The sequence below is a fragment of the Lucilia cuprina genome, chromosome 5 (assembly GCF_022045245.1).
Source record: "Lucilia cuprina isolate Lc7/37 chromosome 5, ASM2204524v1, whole genome shotgun sequence".
NCBI lineage: Eukaryota > Metazoa > Arthropoda > Insecta > Diptera > Calliphoridae > Lucilia > Lucilia cuprina.
In genome coordinates, this window is record NC_060953.1 from 52,808,181 (window position 1) to 52,829,782 (window position 21,602).

A 21,602-nucleotide genomic window follows, 5' to 3' on the forward strand; every position below is an offset into this window, starting at 1 on the left:
ACTAGACTACAAACTAGACTATAGACTAGAATATAGACTAGACTACAGACTAGACAATAGACTAGACAATAGATTAGACAATAGACTAGACAATAGACTAGACTATAGACTAGACAATAGACTAGACTATAGACTAGACTATAGACTAGACTATAGACTACTCTGTTGTCTAGTCTGTAGTCTAGTCTATAGTCTAGTCTATATTCTAGGCTATAGTCTAGTCTGTAGTCTAGTTTGTAGTCTAGTCTATAGTCTTGTTTATAGTATAGTCTGTAGTCTAGTCTATAGACTAGACTATGCTCTAGACTAGACTATAGACTAGACTATAGACAAGACTATAGACTAGACTATAGACAAGACTATAGACTAGACAATAGGCTAGACTATAGGCTAGACTATAGACTAGACTATAGACTAGACTAGACTATAGACTGGACTATAGACTAGACTATAGACTAGACAATCGACTAGACTAAAGACTAGACTATAGACTAGACTATAGACTAGACTATAGACTAGACTATAAATTAGACTATAGACTTCACTATAGATTAGACTGTAGACTATAGACTAGACAACAGACTGGACTGTAGACAAGTGTAGTCTATAGTCTAGCCTAAAGTCCAGACTATACTATAGTCTAGTCTATATTCTAGCCTTTAGTCTAGTCTATAGTTATAGTTTAGCATATAGTCTAGCGCATAGTTAAGTCTATGGTGTAGTCTAGTTAGTATATCATATAGTCTAGTCTAAAGTGTAGTCTATATTCATGTCTATAGTCTAGTCTATATCTAGTCTATATTCATGTCTATATTCATGTCTATAGTCTAGTCTATAGTATAGTCTATATCTAGTCTATATTCTAGTCTATAGTCTAGGCTATAGTCTAGCCTATAGTCTAGTCTACAGTCTAATATATAGTATAGTCTAAAGTCTAGTCTATAGCCTAGTCTATAGTCTAGTCAACAGTCTAATCTATAGTCTAGTCTATAGTCTAATCTATAGTCTAATCTATAGTCTAGTCTATGTTCTAGTCTATAGTCTAGTCTATAGTCTAGACTACAGACTAATCTATAGTCTAATCTATAGTACAGTCTATAGTCTAGCCTATAGTCTAGTCTACAGTCTAATCTATTGCCTAGTCTAAAGTCTAGTCTACAGCCTAGTCTATAGTCTTGTCTACAGTCCAGTCTGTAGTCTAGTCTGGACTGTAGACAAGACTATAGACTAGGCTGTAGACTAGACTTTAGACTAGGCAATAGTCCATAGGTTAGTTTATAATCTGGTCTATAGTCTCGTCTATAGTCTAGCCTATTGTCTAGTCTGTAATCTAGTCTATGGTCTAGTCCAGTCTATAGGCTAGTCTATTGACTAATCTATAGTCTAATCTATAGCCTAGTCTACAGTTTGTCTATGGTCTTCTCTATATTCTAGTCTAGTCTACAGTCTAATCTATAGTCTAGTCTACAGTCCAATCTATAGACCACCTTGTAGTCTAATCTAAAGTCTAGTCTATAGTCTAGCCTATGGTCTATAGTCTATAGTCTAGCCCATAGTCTAGACTATAGTCTAGCCCATAGTCTAGCATATAGTCTAGCATATAGACTAGTCTATAGACTAGCATATAGTCTAGTCTATAGTCTAATCTATAGTATAGTCTATAGTACAGCATATAGCCTAGCCAATAGTCTAGTCTATAGTATAGTCTATAGTATAGCATATAGTCTAGCCAATAGTCTAGTCTATAGTATAGTCTATAGTATAGCATATAGTCTAGCCAATAGTCTAGTCTATAGTCTTGTCCATGGTCTAGTCTACAGTCTAATCTATTGTCTAGTCTATAGTCTAGTCTATAGTCTAGTCTACAGTCTAATCTATAGTATAGTCCAAAGTCTAGTCTATAGCCTAGTCTATAGTCTTGTCTACAGTCTAGTCTGTAGTCTAGTCTGTAGTCTAGTCTATAGTCTAGTCTACAGTCTAATCTATAGTCTATTCTATAGTCTATTCTATAGTCTAGTCTATAGTCTAGTCTATAGTCTAGTCTATAGTCTAGTCTATAGTCTAGTCTGTAGTCTAGTCTATAGTCTAGTCTGTAGTCTAGTCTATAGTCTAGTCTATAGTCTAGTCTGTAGTCTAGTCTATAGTCTAGTCTGTAGTCTAGTCTATAGTCTAGTCTATAGTCTAGTCTATTATCTAGTTTATAGTCTACTCAAGTCTATAGTCTAGTCTGTAGTCTAGTCAAGTCTATATTCTAGTCTGTAGTCTAGTCAAGTCTATAGTGTAGTCTATAGTGTGTCTATAGTCTAGTCAAGTCTATAGTCTAGTTTGTAGTCTAGTCTATAGACTAGTCAAGTCTATAGTCTAGTCTATAGTCTTGTCTACAGTCTAGTCAAGTCTGGTCTATAGTCTGTGGTCTAGTCTGTAGTCTAGTCTGTAGTCTAGTCTGTAGTCTAGTCTGTAGTCTAGTCTATAGTTTAGTCTGTAGTCTAGTCTATAGTCTAATCTATAGTCTAATCTATAGTCTAGTTTATAGTCTAGTCTGTGGTCTAGTCTGTGGTCTAGTCTGTAGTCTAGTCTGTAGTCTAGTCTGTGGTCTAGTCTGTAGTCTAGTCTGTAGGCTAACCTATAGTCTAGTCTATAGTCTAGTTTATAGTCTTGTCTACAGTCTAGCCTATAGACTAACCTAAAGACTAGCAAATAGTCTAGTCTAAAGTCTAGTCTACAGTCTAGCATATAGTCTAGTCTATAGTCTAGTCTATAGTCTAGCCTATAGGCTAGTCTATAGTCTAGTCTATATTCTAGTCTATAGTCTAGTCTATAGTCTAGTCCAGTCTATGGTCTAGTCTACATTCTAGTCGATAGTCTAATCTATAGTTTAGCCTAAAGACTGTCCGCGGATTAGAGCAACTAAAAAATTAGTTAAATTGTATAGAACTGCATAATACGATTGTTTATGATAGACTAGACTTTAGTTTAATCTATAGTCTGGTATATAGTTTATCCTATAGGCTATATTCCAGCCTACAAAAAAACATGAGCCACTTTTTTCAAAAATATACTGATTTAGTAAAATTTTTAATGCAAACAATTCTGTTGATTTTTTAATTTTCTTTTCAGATACAGATGAACGCTTTTACAATACTTTAATAAAAACATAACCTGCACAGAGCTGGAAGTCCTTTCTGAAGTCTACTGTTGGTATCCTCCGTAATATAACCGACAATTTTGAATTTGATTAAAAAAAACAGTACTGAATCAGATGATTTACGGCAAAAGAAAATGAAAGCCATTCTTAATATTGGATATTAATCAATTATAAATATATCATTTCTAGTTATAAAAATTGCAAAATTATACATTAAAACCAACTTAAATGTGAAAAAATTATTTTTCGTTAAAACACACAATTCAATTATAAAATGTAAAACATGAATAAAAGGCAAAGAATTTTTGAAATTTGCGATTTTAATATTCTGTAAAGATTTTGTTAAGAGATCTACAATCATATCTTTAGTAGGGCAGTATTTAAATTACATTTTTTGCTTGTTTAACTTCACGAGCAAAATAGGATTAATTTTCACTGAAAATAATCCATATTTTACATTACGAAGAAAACTTCTTTTTTCGTAATATTTAAAAAAATTTCGTATATAATACGAAATATTATGTATTTCTTTACTATTTTTATGAAAGTATGAAAACCTTTCGTTTCGTGGCTTCAGATAATGAAAGGAAATGAGCAATATTAATTTGCTTTTAAAATTGCAATAATAAAGGAAAAAACAACTAACAACAAAGTATTTTTATTAACAACAAAGAATTAAGGTTTTCGAAGAAATAAGTATTTAATTCTAATCCTATTATTAGACCAATAAGACCAATTCTAGCTTATGGGCACCGTAACATTACGTTTGGTTCATAAATTGGTGCCAAACTTCCACAGGAAGTTCCTGCTGGTTAGGTACATGTGGTGACATGAGTAGTACTTCAACCAAGGCTTTGGAAAAGTTGCTAGATATTCCACACATCGAAACATTTTTAAGATTTAAGGCAGCACTTACATTCGCACGGCTATAAGTGATTATAGGACACGACATTAATGTATACCGGACACACTGGAAAGCTATACGCAATCATCGAAGGTGCTTGATAGCATACCAGACATAGAATATGTCGCTAACATTAATACTCTGATCTTAGAAGGAATATTTAGTCTAGCGAAACGTTAAAGCAAATACCACTAGGAATCCATTGCTACACAGATGGCTCTAAATGGGGTGACCAAAATGGGCCTGCGATTCTATATTGAAAAGCCAAAAACCTTCGCCAAGGATTACTATCTTGTCGTGATGCGAGTACACATCATGACTATAGCTTACTTTGACTAATGCTTCGGTATCTAGCCATCTAGTTATGGTTTTAATGAAGTGTATAACAAAAGGCTACTCATCTTGACAAAATAGTGAGTGTGGTGGCATGTGTTTTCCAATTCTGCTTAACTGTATTATGTCATACATGATACCCTGTTATTTGATCTGGTCTGTTTTTTATGCAATAAGGGCTTTACCGTTGGACATAGCGTTATATATGCATTTTTAATGTCAAGATAAGTGGTAGCAGGCCTGGATGACTAGCCGGAAGTCTCGGTTAAAGAGGACAACAGCGAGTTGAAAAGTACATTTGAGGACGGTGTCGTTACCCTTACTGACCTCCATGCCAGAATTGTTGGGCATGAGGTTCAAGTATTGACTAACTTAGACGTGGAATTTCTTCTAAAGATTGTTGTTAAAGCTAAAACTATACATCAATGTCCAGGTCAAAAATTGAGCTACTTCAACTGGATGCGTCCATTAATCCATTGAAAAAAGTGTAGTAGGGACAACAATACAATTTTCTTCTAGAGGTGTCAAGTAACTCCTTTGGTGAAACCAGTGCCACACAGAAGTTGGAGAGCTTATCTCTATCTTAATAATGCGATCAAAAGAGCACACATTCCTACGACAATTGGATCTTCGCTCCGGAACGACAGCTGTATCAACCGAAAGTTTTTTCCCCAGGAAAGAACTATCGGCCACAGTCGAGCTGTTACAACAACAAAGAGGACACTTAGGGCATCGTTCGGCAAGTAGCCGTGGAAAAGAAGCCAAGCGTACCTCCACAAGATATAAGTAATACAGGCTGAACGAAGGAGAAGCAAAAAATAAATATGGCGCACTCAAGGCATAACATATTTACCTACACCCAAAAGGCAATTAGGGCGATATCAGATGATAAAGTTATATATAAGACCTTATTGAATTATAAGAAAGCTTCAACTCAGCCGCGGATCCGCGGGAGTAAACTTACCTTACCCCCGGGGATCCGCTCCTGCTTTAACCGAATACTCTCCAAGAGGTTTGGGCACTCCCGTGTGTCCTTGGAAGTAGTCAGCAAGGAAAGGTATTTACTTTAAAAGGACGAACTCAAAAACATTCTGAAAACGAAAGCTGAATTAAAAATATGGGTTGGTGGCCTCTTAGAATAATGAAACGCTGGGAAGAACCACAAAGTTCCTATGGGGTATTTTTTGGGAAACAACACTCCTCACGAACACTGAACAAAAAATCTGAGGAAAACTTTACTTCCATAAATTGAAGTGTATAGGGGCATTGGTGTATTTCTTCGGATCATCCTCCTATCAACACTAAACTAGTCTAAAGTATAGTCTGATCTATCTAGTAGTTTACTATTTAGTACATAATAATAATAAACAAACATATTTTGCAACGTATTGTGAAATACTAAAATATTTTATACTTAAGATTAATATCGAATCTGAATATTCAAAATGTCTAACAACATTTCACATACAGAAAAATATTATCACCTCCCAAGTATATGTACATATGTATATCAAATTAAGTTTATTTTTTATCACTATGTTTTCATCAATTATATAAATAAACTTTATATTTTGCAATGTATTGTTAAAATGTCAAAATATTCCGTAACTACTTGAGTTTAAAATGAAATCTTAAGTTAAGATTATGTCCAAACATTTAACAACGGAAGTACTACGTGGATAAACATTGTATTCCAACGCGTAATAAAATATTAATTAGAATTGATTTAATGATGTGGACTTTTGTACCATAAAGAACACGTCATATTAATACGTTCGATAGCTATTCAGTAATAGGTAATAAATGGCAATAATTGTGTTCCTATATGAATCAGCTGAGACGATGTATGGGAAAGTGTTTCTGTACGATTATTCTAAAGATTCCATATTTAACCCATGAAATGAAAACAAAACATTGTCTCAGAAACTATTGTTGGTAAATGTCAGTGACATGTTTCAGCAATTATGTGAATATATAGGTATGTATATTTTTTTAAACACCAAAGTCCATGTCCACTGTTTTTATAAATAACCAATTAGAATATTTTTTTCTAAATAGCAATAGTCCCCGTCCACTGTTCTTTAATTAACCAATTAGAATTTTAAAAATTTTCTACTTACTATTTGTCATTTAATCCATTTAAAAATTGCCCCAATCTATCTGTCATAGATGCTGCCATTGTGTTACGATATAACTTCGGCCTTGTTTTTATTATTTTTGTTAAAAATTTTATTGCTTTTTCTTTGATTTAGTGTAAATTTACAAAAGAAAACTGAAAATTTTGCTTATACTTTTGTCACAAAAAACTGATTGAAATTTCTTATATTAATTTTTTTTTTTAATTTTCTTTAAAGTTCTTTTCCTTTTCTAACACTTGTTTTTATATGAATACGTTTTTTTCTTCTAGATGTTTTCGCTTGTGTGTTTTTTTTTATTATTATGACCAAAGCCCTGTGCCGACAAATGTTAACGGCAGCGGCGTTGGTTTAAACTAAAACTGGCGCCGGCTGAAACTAAAAATGTCGGCGGCAACTTAAAATCGTCTGTAAGCCGTTTAAGTTTTCTGTTATTTTTCATTTTCAACGATTTTAAATAATTAAATACGGAATCCGAGAGATTATTAAAAAATCGGGGTTTTCTACCAGAGTAGAGAGTATTTGTAATACTATTTTGTTTATTTCATTCGTTTAACAACCCATTTTCACGTGATTTATATTTAGAATCACGAGAATTATTTTTATTTAAACTTTTATATTTATACCGTTCACTTTCTTGAGATTTCATTAATTACATCGAAATTCTTAAGAATTAATGATAGGAACTGAATCAAACGGGAATGAGTATAAAGAAATGTTAATTCTTCAAAATATAACCCAAACTAATTCAAGCTAAAAAATGCGTTCTTGACCTTATAATATACATATGTATATATTTGTGATTTGACCTCAGGGACTAGTTTTTTCATGCCTTATAACACTGAATACACCAATTTTTAATATTAGATTTTTTATTAAAATACTTTTTACATACTTTTGAATAATTTTGAACAATTTTATAATTATATATTGAACACATATATATATTTTTTAATTTTATAATAGAAATATCACAGACTTAATTATCACAATTATAATAAAATGTTTAAGTTCGATATGAGAAAAGGTAAAAAGTTTTAAATAATTTCTTAATATTTGTTCTATGATTTCTATTTTCACCAACTCCAGTTATCACTTGCTTATTGGAATATCTGTAATATTCACGATATTAATACGATTAAGTATTATTTAATAAAAATTTATTTTTAATAAGAAACAAGTCTAACAAAATTTTTTGAACGAATGAAAAAATATTTGATAAGAAAAAATTATTATATAAAATATTTTTCAATGCAAACTAAAAATATTCATGTTGTTATACAAAAGTGTTTTTAGAATAACAAACATTATCAACATTGCTGATATTCTTCCAAATAAAATATTTTTTTTTTTATGAAAACTGTTAAATTATCTTAAGAGTTAACAAATAATTAGACATTGTGAAATTGTGAGTTGTAAAATTAAAAAGTTTTCGAAAATTTTCAAATACTTTAAATTTATGAAAATTGCAAAGTTATTTTTTAAAATTTGAAAAATTTTCTTCCATTTAAACTAAAAGTATATTTTTATGTTCCTCTTAATTTAAAAACTACTAAATAAAACAAAAGAGCTTGAAACAATTTTTTAGAAAAAAGTTCGAATTTTCAAATATTTTTTAAATTTTTCGAACACTTTAAAAATATTTAAATTTATGAAACATTTGGAAAAATTTTGTAGTTTGAAATTGGAAAATATAAGTAAATAGCCTCAACTAGAAGTTAAACGCTTTTTTTCGATCAAAAATTTGAATTTTCGAAAATTACATGTTTTTCGATGTATTTCAATCATTTTGCTTTTCTAGCATTAAGTACGCATCTTTTACGAGGTATTCCTAAGAAAAGTGGCACGAGACACCCTAATATTAAATAAAAAAAAAAATAAAAAATTTATGCAAAAGTCCATTTTCAGAAATTTAATTCTGATTTTATATAGAAAACTTCTAAAAAACTAAAATGTCTAATAGAATTATACCGAAGATATATGAAGCCTTTAGAACATTGTTTTTAACATACATAGGATTAAGCCAGTCTTTTAGTGTATGAAATGTATTGGATTTTAGCACTTTCATAACACGATCACGATGCCCTTAGATTATTAAGCATTTATAAACTTAAAGCAGTATGCTTTAAAAGAAAAACTAACTATTAATATAAATAGATATTTACAATATGAATTAAATGAATACAACAATTTTAAGTAATTTTGTTTAATTTTTTTTTTAGCTTTTTAAGATTTTTTTTTAATTGATAATATTATATATTTTCTTTTTGTTTTATTAATAAACTGAAATATCAATTTACAAACTAGGTGTGTGTGTTTATATGTAGATAGTAATAATAATAATGAGAAGAAATAAGAATAAGCCGTCGTAATAGTCTCCAACAATATTAATCCATTACAAAAGGCCAGATTTGTAGTTTTTTTTGTGTTATTATTGTTTTAAATATTGTGAAGACCATGTATGTATGCTCTTGTTGTTGTGTAGACATTTGTTGTTATAAATTGTATCCTGTTCTCTACGTCCAGTTGAATTATTATTTATTATTGTTATTATTGAAAACATTTTACAAATTTTATTATAAATTAAGCTTTTCTCAACATTTCAGTTGTTGATGTTAGCTATCCAATCATTATAATTTTTTTTTAAATTCTAATCTTCGTTTGACTGTTTTTGTATGTATATGTAGTATTAATTATGTAATATTAATAATAATTTCAATTATACATTAAATAAAACGAATTGAAATGACTGGTTTGTTGTTGTTTTTGTTAATTTCCCTTTCATATAGTGTTGTTGGTGAATGAAGAATATTTATGTTACATCTAAGAATTTTATTGTTGTTTGTGTGTCTTGTTGCATATTTTTTCTAATGCCTTGAACGATGTTCTCTATCACGTTCACGCTCGCGATCACGGTCACGATCACGCTCGCGATCACGATCACGGTCACGTTCTCTCTCACGATCTGAACCTCGGTAACGTTCTTCGTAGTAACCTCGTTTTGAGGGTGCCTCATTACTGGGATCTCCACTCGGTTGTTCGGGTGATTTGCGTGCACGAGCAGATCGGCTGGAGCTGTCATCTCTGTAGTGATCATTAGTGCTAGGACGTTCACGTTCACGACTTCTGCTACGTTCACGATAACTAAAATATATATGTAGATAAGATTTAATAAGATTGCTTTTAAATTATTAATGAAATTTATGATTATCATACCCGGCATCCCGATCACGATCTCTTTCACGGTCACGTTCTCTTTCTCTTGATCTTTCACGATATCTTGATGATGATCTCTCGCGTCGCGGTCTTTGGCGATGAGATCGTTCGCGGGATCGAGAACGTTCCCGTCTGTTGTAACTCTTTGTTTCAATGCCATGCAAAGTATCCTGTAGAGAACTTATTAAAATCTTGCAACGTTCATCATGTGCCACTTTCGATTGTTTAATCAGTGAGATTGCTGTAACTAAAGTTTCAATAGCACTGGAATATTCGCCGGCGGCCGCATCAGAAACGGCACGAGCAATGGCCGAACTGCTAACAGTGCGATTACGACCCATGATTTCTTCAAATTCAGCTTCGCTCAGTTGTGGCCCTAGGGCGGCTTGATCGGGGAAAGGACCTTGAGGTTTAACAGGACCTGGCGGCCCCGGCCAAGGACCACGTGGTGCTCCTTGCTGGGCGAAGTGAGGTGGTGGGCCATGTTGTGGTGGCATATTCATACCTTGCTGAGGACCTGGACCGGGAGGTCCATGTGGCGGACCACCTGCCATTGGAGGTCCACCCGGATGTTGTGGTGGTCCTCCACCCGGTTGATTGAAGAAAGCTGGATTGACATGAGGAGCAGGACCGCCTGGTCCGCCATGAGGTCCACCAGGAGGCGGGCCACCTGGACCACCCATTTGAGGTGGACCACCTGGAGGACCTCTAGGAGGTCCTTGCATATGGGGTGGTCCCTGTGGTGGGCCACCGGGTGGACCTTGAGGTGGAAAGCCACCATGCATAGGTGGCCTCCAATCGGGACGTGGGCCACGCATGGGCATACCACCTGGTGGTCCCTGGAACTGAATATTAAAATAAAATTAATGACATTTAAACTTAAGCTTCAAATTTGCAAACACACAAAATTAGACCTAAATGATGTTTTTTTTCTTTTATACAACTTTTTTCTTTCTTATTTTACACATGTATTTATCTCAATATTCTGAATGCTTTAACCTTCAAATCGTTATAATTTAGACTTTTTAAAAATAACTTTAACTATTGTAATGAATTAATGAAATTCTTTACCATTTGTGGCCGTTGTGGTGGTCCATTTAATGGTCCCGGTCTTGGTCCATTAGGCCGTGGTTGTCCAGGCCATTGCGGTTGTTGCTGACCAAAGCGTGGAGGACCTTGCATACCTTGTTGCGGTACCATTGGTGGTCCTTGGTGCATTGGTGGTTGCTGTTGGTGTTTTTTATTGTGGAAGATGAAAGTGATAGAATTTGTGGAGTTAAACTTGGAATTAAAGATAATTAAATAATAGTAACAATAATATACTAACAAATGATATATCATATTAAACTAGAGATTTATGTATATAAAAACATCTAAATTTTACTACGAATATGTTAATTTAGTAGCAAAAATATATAATTAAAAAGAAATTGAAAAACATACAAAAATATAGCTTCAAATTGAAACGATGTAATAAAACTTAAAAATTGCTATTTTTTAATATTCTTATGTATTAATTATTAGTAGTACATAATGTTTAATATAATTACTATTGTTATTAGTATTACTTTTTTAAAACTAATGTTTCTAGGATTATGTTATTGACTGAATACTAAACAAAGTAAACTTTAATTGTATTTTATTTTTTTTCTTGGGCAGCCTTTAGAAAAAAGAATTTATATATGTATATATAAAATTTCTTAAACTGCTACTATATATCTTAAACATTCTCGATAAATTCTTTTTTAATCCAGAATTTTCAATAAATTATACACAATTTCATAAATTTCTAAATCAAACATACATTTTTTCGTTTCAAAATGTAATACAAAAGTATATAAGAAAAATACGCTATATTGTTTATTATTAAATAGACAAGTCAAAGACTATAAACATGTCAATGACTCGTCATAAACCAATCAATGACTATTCCATAGAGCTGAACTAGAACTGAACTAGAACTGAACTAGAATTGAACTAAAACTGAACTAGAACTAGAACTGAACAAGAACTAAACTAGAACTGATCTAGAACTGAAATAGAACTGAACTAGAACTGAACTTGAACTGAACTTGAACTGAACTTGAACTTAACTTAAACTGAACTTAAACTGAACTTAAACTGAACTTAAACTGAACTTAAACTGAACTTGAACTGAACTTGAACTCAACTTGAACTCAACTTGAACTGAACTTCAACTGAACTTGAACTGAACTTGAACTGATCTTGAAGTGAACTTGACCTAAACTTGAACTTGAACTGAACTAGAACTGAACTTAAACTAAACTTGAATTGAACTTGAACTGAACTTGAACTGAGCTTGAACTGAACTTGAACTGAACTTGAACTGAAGTTGAACTGAACTTGAACTGAACTTGAACTGAACTTGAACTTGAACTGAACTTGAACTGAACTTGAACTGAACTTGAACTGAACTTGAACTGAACTAGAACTTAAATAACCTAGAACTGACCTGGAACTGAACTAGAACTGTACTAGAACTGAACTAGAACTAAACTTGAATTGAAACTGAACTAGAACTGAACTGGAACAAAAATTGAACTAGAACATTTTCTAACATTGTCAAACAAAAATTAATTGTAAAACAAATTTATTATAACAAAAAGTTGGGAAACCCAGTTTTTCGTAAAACAAACAAAAAAATTTTGAGTTAAACTTCATTTAGGTTAAAAAAAGTCTATTTTAATAAGATTTTAAAACATGTCTAATCTCATGGAAGTTGACAACGAAAACGATTCTGAAGATTTACATAACATGGATGACGATGATTTACCAACTTGCAGTAATAAACATAAGGGAAAACGTTTTATAATTAAAAAATGGCAAGCACAAGCTTTATGGTCATGGGATTTAGCTGTTGATAATTGTGCCATATGTCGTAATCAAATTATGGATCTGTGTATTGAATGCCAAGCGAATCCTCTATGTTCGAGTACAAAAGATGAATGTACCGTTGCCTGGGGTACTTGTAATCATGCATTTCATTTTCATTGCATTTCACGTTGGTTGAAAACGCGTCAAGTATGTCCATTGGATAATAAGGAATGGGATTATCAAAAATATGGACGTTAAGAGAAATTGATTGTTATTGATGTATTTTTATATTATGGAATTGTAACATTAGAATCGACAACGCACTTCTGAATTTTGGATTTAAAACCACGAAATAAAGAAAAAAAGAATTGATAAATTTTAACAAGTAAGAATCGAACTAAATCTACTACTGAACTAAACTAGAATTGAACTAGAGCTGAACTAGAACTGAATTAGAACGGAACTAAATTGGAACTGAACTAAAAATGAACTAGAATTGAAGTAGAACTGAGCCTGAACTGAAACTAGAACTGAATTAGAACTAAACTAGAACAAAACTAGAACAGAACTAGAAATAAACTAGATCTGAACTAGAACTGAGTAGAACTGAATTAGAACTGAACTAGAACTCAAGTAGAACTGAAGCAGATCTGAACCTGAACTAAACTAGAACTGAACGAAAACTGAATTAAAACTGAAGTAGAAATGAACTAGAATTGAACTAGATCTGAACTAGAACTGAACAAGAACTGAACTAAAACTAAACTGAAACTGAACTAGAATTGAAGTAGATCTGAACTAGAACTGAAGCAGAACTGAAGTAGAACTGAAGTAAAACTTAACCTGAACTAAACTAGAACTAAAGTAGAACTGAACCAGAACTAAACTAGAACTAAATTTGAAGAGAACTTAAACTGCACTAGAACTGAATTGGACTGAACTGGAACTAACCAGAAAAAGCACTGAACTAGAATTGTATTAGAACTGAACAAGAACTGAAATAGAACTTAACTAGAACTGAACTAGAACTGAACCAGAACTTAACTAGAACTGAACTAGAATTGTATTAGAACTGTTTTAGAACTGAAATAGAATTGAAATAGAACTTAACTAGAACTGAATTATAACTGAACTAGAACTGGACAAGAACTGAACTAAATCTGAACTAGAGCTGAACTAGAACTGAACAAGAACTGAACTGGAACTGAACAAGAACTGAGCTAGAAATGAACTATAAATGCACTAGAATTGAAGTAGAACTAAACTAGAACTTGAATAGAACTAAGCTAGAACTAAACTAAAATTGAACTAGAACTGAGCTTGAACTGATCTAAAACAAAACTAGAAGTGAAATTGAACTAGAACTGAGCTATAATTGAAAAGAAACCACATTTGAAACTATGACTAATCTAGAACTGAGCTGGACCCCTATATAAGGTCTTGTGTCAATTAAGAACCGAATTCAATAGAATAAAATTATTTGATAATAATAAAGTAAATTTTTAAAGTAAAATTATAATTATTGAGATTTGGATTCTTATAAAACCGGTGTATGGAACATGTATCTAAACTGATTTCATCCCTTCCTATCTGGCATATAAAACCGAAGCCATTTTGGTAAGCTTTTTAATGACAGGCCTTTTAAGTAACAGCTAAGCAGTGAAAAATGTGAAAAAATCCTCAGCATATTAATATATGTTATTAATTATATTCTGAACAAACGATGAATGTACTTCTAAATATGAATAACAATATGTCAAAATACAAAATTTTAAACTTTTCAATTTAAGAAATTTTTAAAAATTTAAAAATTTTCAAATTTTTTAATTTCAAAATTCGAAAATTTTAGAATTTGTCCTTAAACTTAATGCTTAAGAATATTTAAATCCTTATAAATATATTGAAAACAATAAATTATAAATTTTAAATTTTGTTTTTAATATATTTATAAGAATGAAAATGTTGAGAAACAGAACGTTTAACAAAAACTTCGATACAAATTCTAATTGTTATCCATTGCCTAAAAAAGAGACAAATATCAAATATTTCGGATAGAAAATGATGATGATGATGTTGTTGTTGGTTTGTTAACGCTATCCCAAAAAATAAATATTTCTTTTCATTATAGAATATCTTTCTTTTATTTTTTCATTTTAAATGTATGGTATACAACATGTTTAACACAGCTCAAAACTTTTTTTCTTTAATTATTTACATTTCAATAGTAAATGCATTATTTTCTTTTGACAATTTTAATGCAATATGTGGTATAACAAATGTAAATACAACAAATGTAGGTAAAATGTAAAAGTAAAAACATTTTGTTTTTTGTTTCTTATAAAAGAATTCAACTCTCTATAGGCATTTGAAAACATATAAATGCCTTTTGGTAAAAAAAAGGAAAAAACAATTTAAATGAATTTTAAAAATATGTATTAATATTACATTAATAAATATCACAACTATTTACATGGAGTATATTAGAAAAATGAAATGATAATAAAAAACATGCTTTTTAATCTTATGGTATTATAGTCATATTATGTTTAAATAAGAGAAACTATAGTAAATATCACATTTTCATAGTTTCTATAATAATATTATAGAACACTTTCTTATTGGTTTCTTAGTTACGAAATAAAAAAAAAATGATTCTTATTTATAGTAAATATAGTACGCAAATTATAGAACAAATATTTTATGTTTTTAATTAAAAAAACTTACAACAGAAAAGAAAATTATTTTCAAATTAATTATGCATTTAAATGTATTACATAAAAAAAGAAAAACAAACAAAACAATACGTTCTTTTTGAAACAAGAAAAATAAATAATATTAATTTCTGCATCACAGATTTTGTATACATTTTTAATTTTTAAAATTTGAATTGGTTTTTTTTTTGTTTTAACACATTGGCTTAATATAATGTGAAAAGTTTTATATAAAAGAAAAAATATTAAATTTAATTGCTCTGAAATACATAATTTTTTTTTTGTTCAAAATACATGTTGATTTTTTTTTAAATTATTTCATATTTTAGGCTATAATTTATAATAAATTATGAATATGAATTGAATGAATTTTATTTTTTAGAAAACAAAAACTTATAACAGGCATTCAGAACAATTGAGATGTTAAAAATTAAAAATACCACAAAATATTTATTAGGAAATAGTAAAAAAAATGATATATAAATAAAAACCACGACCGTTTTATTATAAATAATAATACAAAGGTATTTAAAGAAATAAATTAACATAACACAAGAAATTAATCTGAATGCAACTACTACTAAAGATATTATTCATTTAAAAGACGTGTTTTTAAAACAAAAATACAATAATTTTAAGATGGTAAATGTTTTAATTTATACACAACATACCTGCATGCGAGATGATCCAGAATTTGGACCAACTGGTGGTCCCAAGGGAGGCATATGCTGTGGTCGAAATTGTCCTGGTGGCATACTCGGGTTCATTAAACGTGGCTGGTGGCCAGGTGGTACGCCTTGAGGTGCTCCAGGATGTGGTGGCATGGGACCTCCGGGCATTAGTGGACCGCCGGGTGTTGGACCACGTGGTGGTCCATTTTGTTGTGGTGGAGGTACGGGTCTTGTTTTTTGTAGACTCTCAAATTGATTTAAGGCTTGCTTTGTTGGATATGTAACAACTGGCGCCTGGCCATGTAATTCCTTTTTGGGTAAACGTTCTAAAACCAAACGTAAACTAGCCTCCGAGCCTAAGGACACAACACAAAAGCCTTTCGACTGGCCATTTGCACGATTTTCGAAAAATTTTACTTCTTGGAAATCGGTAACACCAATATCACGCATAACATTTGCAATGTCTTGATCGGTGCTCCACTATAAAAGTTTACAAAGTTTGTATAATTAATAAATTTTATTAATGAAAATATCAAGTTTATTATAAAATTGAAATTGAAACTGATTTGAAAAAGTATTACAAAACGGACAATTAATACACCTTAATTTTATAAGGGCGGGTTTCTTACTCATCATTTAAACTAGGCTTAACTTGCTGTTAGATTAAACTCGGAACAAAATTTAGGCGGACTTTAACCGATAATTGTGTTTTTCAGTTTTAGATTTAAGCTCAGTTAACTTTGTTAGTATTGCCAAGTTTTCACTCAAAAATATAAACAATGAACAGTTGCTTTTGGCAAACAATACTTTTGTAAAATGGAAAATTTTGGAAAAATGTTAAATAAACATTTAAAACAATAATTAAAACAAATCAGAAAATTGCAAATTTTCTTAAAATATCATGTTTTTGTTCTTCCGAAATCATTACTGATAACTGAAAAACACATATATTAAACCAGGTTTAACCAAAGAATAAAGGTTATCTTTATCAGAATAACTCGCCCTAAGTAACTTTACTGATAACTGAAAACCCCAAACATATATTAAACCAGGTTTAACCAAAGAATAAAAATTATCATTATCAGAAAAACTCGCCCTAAGCGAATTAATACTAATTATTAGTATTAATTTTTGGAAATAATCAAGTTATCTTAATCTCAAATCGTATATTTATCGTATTTATGCTATTAAGGACTGTAAATAAGTTATTTGTAAAGAAATCAGAAGATTTGAAAAATGACATCTGGTTTATATTAAATATCGTGTATGTATGTACATGACATCCCTACATATGTATGTATACACATGTATATAGTTTATGACTGATATTTGCAGCTAAACAAATTTTTGGCGGAAAATATTAGTTTACAACTATCTACCTGCTTATGCTTACATAATTTTGTTTTTTATTTATCAATAACATATTTTCTATTATCAGCAATCTTTTACGATAATTTCTTTTTTAATATCTTTCTAATTGTATAAAATTCCTTACGGAACTAAAAATAATGCAATAACATGCACCATAAACATATGAACATATTTTGAACAAATTTTATTATTGAAATTCTAAATTAGCACACTTACCCATGTTAAATTGCCAACATAAAGTTGAAAACGACGTCCCACTTGATTAGGAGCCAAACTACCACTGCCTTGATGGTAAACTCCATTTGAGCCGGCCGTACCGGCCTCATCAGCAACACTACCAGCCTGGCTGGGACTTTCACCACCAACAGTTACGGCTGCAGTGCCAGTTGTTGTTTCCGGCGGAGCGCCTATATCATCATACAAATCTACACCCTCGGCAGCAAATTCATCCTTAAAAAAAGAACAATCAGCATATTAAAATTTTTACAATTTACATTATAATTTAAAAATAAAAACATACCTGATTTTGGGCAGAAAAATCTTTATCCAAATCTTCGGCGTAGAGATCTAACACCACGCCGTCAGCCATATTTGCTAACAATTGTTTAAAGCTCGCCTATAAGTTTTTTAAAACCAAATTGTAGCCCAATGAACATAAAAGTATCTAACAATTTTTTCACTTCCCTCCTTTTCTTTTACAATAGTTTTTAACACATACACACGCTAGCCAATTTTTTTTTCTTTCAAAGTTCTTCTTCTGCGTGAGCACACCTCACCGGTGCCCTGTTATAATTAATTCCACTTTTCCTCTTAGCTGCTTTTGGAAAAAACAGTTTTTATACGTGTTAACTCAAGTATTTTTAATTTTTCACTATTCACAATTAATAGTTAGACTTAAATAAGTATTTTTCATATGCCATTTATGAATTATTTAATATTTTAATAGTAATTAAACGTTGAACGAAAATCTTCACATGAAAATTTTCATCTGCAAAAAGAAAACTTGTGTAGATTTCTGCATACAAAATGGCTTACCTAAAACGTAGAGTTGCATTTTTTGGCAGAGTTGTTTTAACTTCACATAGTTGTAGCAAAAAAGTGTGGTTAACTAAAAAAATCGCTAAAATATGTAACGCTAAAATTAGCATTAATATATATTTGTACAAATGCAAAACTTTAAAAAATAATTTGAATATTTTAAAAATCGATTTTTTGTTAAATAAATATCTTAATATTATTTAAATTTTATTTTATTTCAAAACGTTGTAATCTAACTGACTACCAAAGGCAAGAGATTATCATGCCATTTTTTACAACCATTAACACGTGTCTTTAAACGAAAAAAAAAAACAAAACAATTGCATGGTATTTGTTTATTTTCTATTTGTAAACATTAAATTTTAGCTCTAATTTTAAAAAACCAGTAAGTATACATTTGAAGCATTTAATTAACAACAAGAAGATTGTATACATATTTCTTATTTTCGTTAGAAATGGATCATCAAGTACAATCCCTGAAAGAATATCTCACCAACATGGTAGTGCCCAGTCGACGTGATTGTATCGACATTAACCCCGAACATATTACAATGCTGCAGGGATCAAAGAGTAAAAAACAATTAAGTCGTAAAAGAAAAACACAAAAATCTACTACACTTAATAGACGAGAATATGCTCAGTTAGGATTACATACCCTACCCACACGACAAATGAAATATAACGAAGCTTTACCCCTACATCGTTTGTGGAAGGGTTATATGAAAGAACATTTGGGTTTACGGGAGGGAGATCAAGTACCAAGAGTATATGATGCTGGTTATGATGCATTTAGTAAGCTGTTAGTTAAAACCGATTTACATGGTGCCAAAATGTATGTTATGCAGTCAAAATGCCCAACGCTTGTGGGCCTATCGGGTATTGTGGTATTGGATACAAAAAATGTTCTAAAATTATTGGGAAAAGATGATTGTTTACGTACGATTCCGAAAAGTGAATGTGTTTTTGGTATGAAGTTGGGAAATATGGAATTTACAATATTTGGTAAACATTTGTGCATACGTCCGGCGGAACGATCCGTTAAGAAAATAAAGAATTTCATTGAACCTTTTGAATAAATATTCGCTGATTTTTTTGTATTTACTCTATAATAGATAGATAGATAGATAGATAGATAGATAGATAGATAGATAGATAGATAGATAGATAGATAGTTAGATAGATAGATAGATAGATAGATAGATAGATAGATAGATAGATAGATAGATAGATAGATAGATAGATAGATAAATAGATATATAGATAGATAGATAGATAGATAGATAGATAGATAGATAGATAGATAGATAGATAGATAGATAGATAGATACATCAAACTGCTGGTCCACACTAGGAAACTTTAGATTTTACATCCATCTCACTCGCGGTACGGAGTTTCTCGTACTCGGAAATTTGTTTTGTTAGACCTGGTTCACACTGCGAAACTTTTGATTTTGTGTGTGAGAGAAAGAGATAAATGATATTTCTTTCTCTCACACACAAAAATCAAAAGTTTCCCAAAAAAAGTTTCCTAGTCTGAACCTGGTCTTATTCATTTCGTTCGTACAACAACAAATCAATGCAATTAACACGTAGTTTCTGAAACAAAAGTTTCTTTGTGTGGACATCAAGAACACTTCAAAAGAGAATTAAGAAAAAGTTTCTTAACAAAAGTTTTCTAGTGTGGACCAGATCAAAGGAAATTAACATCACGTTTAATTTATTTTTAGATTAACTAATCTGATTCGTTAATCATTTGATTGACAACTGAGAAACCCGCTCTAAATCATGAGTATTATATTTTTTTTTTTAATTAAAGATACTGGATGCACTAAGTTACTTATTACATCATGTAAAGATACATTTCTATAAGTTTTTCAAACATTTTATATTCTTTTAAGGGCGGGTTTCTTACTCATCAGTTAAACTAGGCTTAACTTGCTGTTAGATTAAACTCGGAACAAATTTAGGTGGACTTTAACCGATATTTTGTTTTTTGCAGTTTTAGATTTAAGTTCAGTTAAGTTTGTTAGTGTTGCTAAGTTTTCACTCAAAAACATAAACAATGAACAGCTGTTTTTTGCAAACAATACTTTTGTAAAATGGAAAATTTTGGAAAAATGTTAAATAAACATTTAAAACAATAATTAATGAAACAAATTAGAAAATTGCAATTTACTTAAAATATTATGTTTTTGTTCTTCCGAAATCATTGTTTTATTGTTTTTGTTGTGTTTTCTTACTGATAAACACAATTATCGGTTAAAGTCCGCCTAAATTTGTTCCGAGTTTAATCTAACAGCAAGTTAAGCCTAGTTTAACTGATGAGTAAGAAACCCGCCCTCAGTTAAATTAAGATAATAAGTAACTTTACTGATAACTGAAAAACACGAAACATATATAAAACCAGGTTTAACCAAAGAATGAAGATTATCTTTATCAGAAAAACTAGCCCTTAGGGCGAGTTATTGTAATACCAACCTTACAACACTTTTGTGTATGATCTTTTAAAATATAAATTAATAGTGTTTTTAAATTTTTTATTTATTACTAAAACTTAACTACATGTTTAAATTATACTATTACTATATATATATAATTTCATTATTATTTTATTATTTATTTACATTTCATTTTTTTAATTTTTTTTAATTTAAATTAAATGGCTGTGAAAAGTTTTAAAAATTTATATTAACAAAAAAAGTATTTAAAATAAAAATAAAAAATATCGTGGCAGTTAAAATGAATGTGTGTGTGACTGTGAAAAAAAATTTAAAACTAAAAAAATTACTACAATTTTTATATAAAATTCCTTAAAATAGAAATTTTATATAAAATATAACTAATTGCTATGTATACACGGTTGTTAGATCTTACAACGTTGTTAGTAAAATGTGTAAAAAATTTCTGAAAATACTGTAAACTTACATATTTTGTGTTGTAATATTTTAGGTAATGCTTTTTCTGACAATTTAGCAAAAGAAAATTTTTAAGTTCAAACAATTGTTAGACATTTACTGAACATTTTACTGTCAACATTGTAAGATCTGACAATCGTGTATTACGGCTTTAACAACTTTATGTTTAAGTTATCTGGGATTAAGAGATTATTTTATAATTCGTTTGGAAAATGTTTTCCATCAAAACAGAATTATACAATAATAACCTTCCAGTGAATAAATTGAGTTTAAATATTTAAACATTTTTATGTTTCTTTTGAAATAGAAAAAAAAGATGAATTCCATT

At 30.4% G+C, this 21,602-nt stretch overlaps 3 protein-coding genes across 4 annotated transcripts; 2 read left to right on the forward strand and 1 right to left on the reverse strand.

Moving 5' to 3' along the window:
- Positions 1-8,772: 8,772 nt before the first annotated feature.
- Positions 8,773-18,347, reverse strand: LOC111688762 (cleavage and polyadenylation specificity factor subunit 6). Of its 2 annotated transcripts, XM_023451271.2 has the most exons (6): positions 17,842-18,347; positions 17,538-17,771; positions 15,951-16,430; positions 10,805-10,960; positions 9,734-10,578; positions 8,773-9,661 (listed from the first exon to the last, which is right to left on the reverse strand). In XM_023451271.2, exons 1-6 carry the CDS (start codon positions 17,908-17,910, stop codon positions 9,385-9,387), a joined length of 2,061 nt encoding a protein of 686 aa, XP_023307039.1. In that variant the 5' UTR covers positions 17,911-18,347; the 3' UTR covers positions 8,773-9,384. The 2 variants fall into 2 exon arrangements, with proteins under 2 accessions (XP_023307039.1, XP_023307040.1); XM_023451272.2 differs by lacking the exon at positions 10,805-10,960.
- LOC111688763 (RING-box protein 1A-like) lies at positions 12,375-12,957 on the forward strand. Its single transcript, XM_023451273.2, has one exon. It carries the CDS (start codon positions 12,455-12,457, stop codon positions 12,824-12,826), a length of 372 nt encoding a protein of 123 aa, XP_023307041.1. The 5' UTR covers positions 12,375-12,454; the 3' UTR covers positions 12,827-12,957.
- A 145-nt stretch (positions 18,348-18,492) lies between the features above and the next one.
- LOC124420066 (ribonuclease P protein subunit p29-like) lies at positions 18,493-19,438 on the forward strand. The gene is made up of 2 exons (XM_046951763.1): positions 18,493-18,744; positions 18,813-19,438. The coding sequence occupies exon 2, from the start codon at positions 18,815-18,817 to the stop codon at positions 19,433-19,435; it is 621 nt and encodes a 206-aa protein (XP_046807719.1). The 5' UTR covers positions 18,493-18,744; positions 18,813-18,814; the 3' UTR covers positions 19,436-19,438.
- The last annotated feature ends 2,164 nt before the right edge of the window (positions 19,439-21,602 follow it).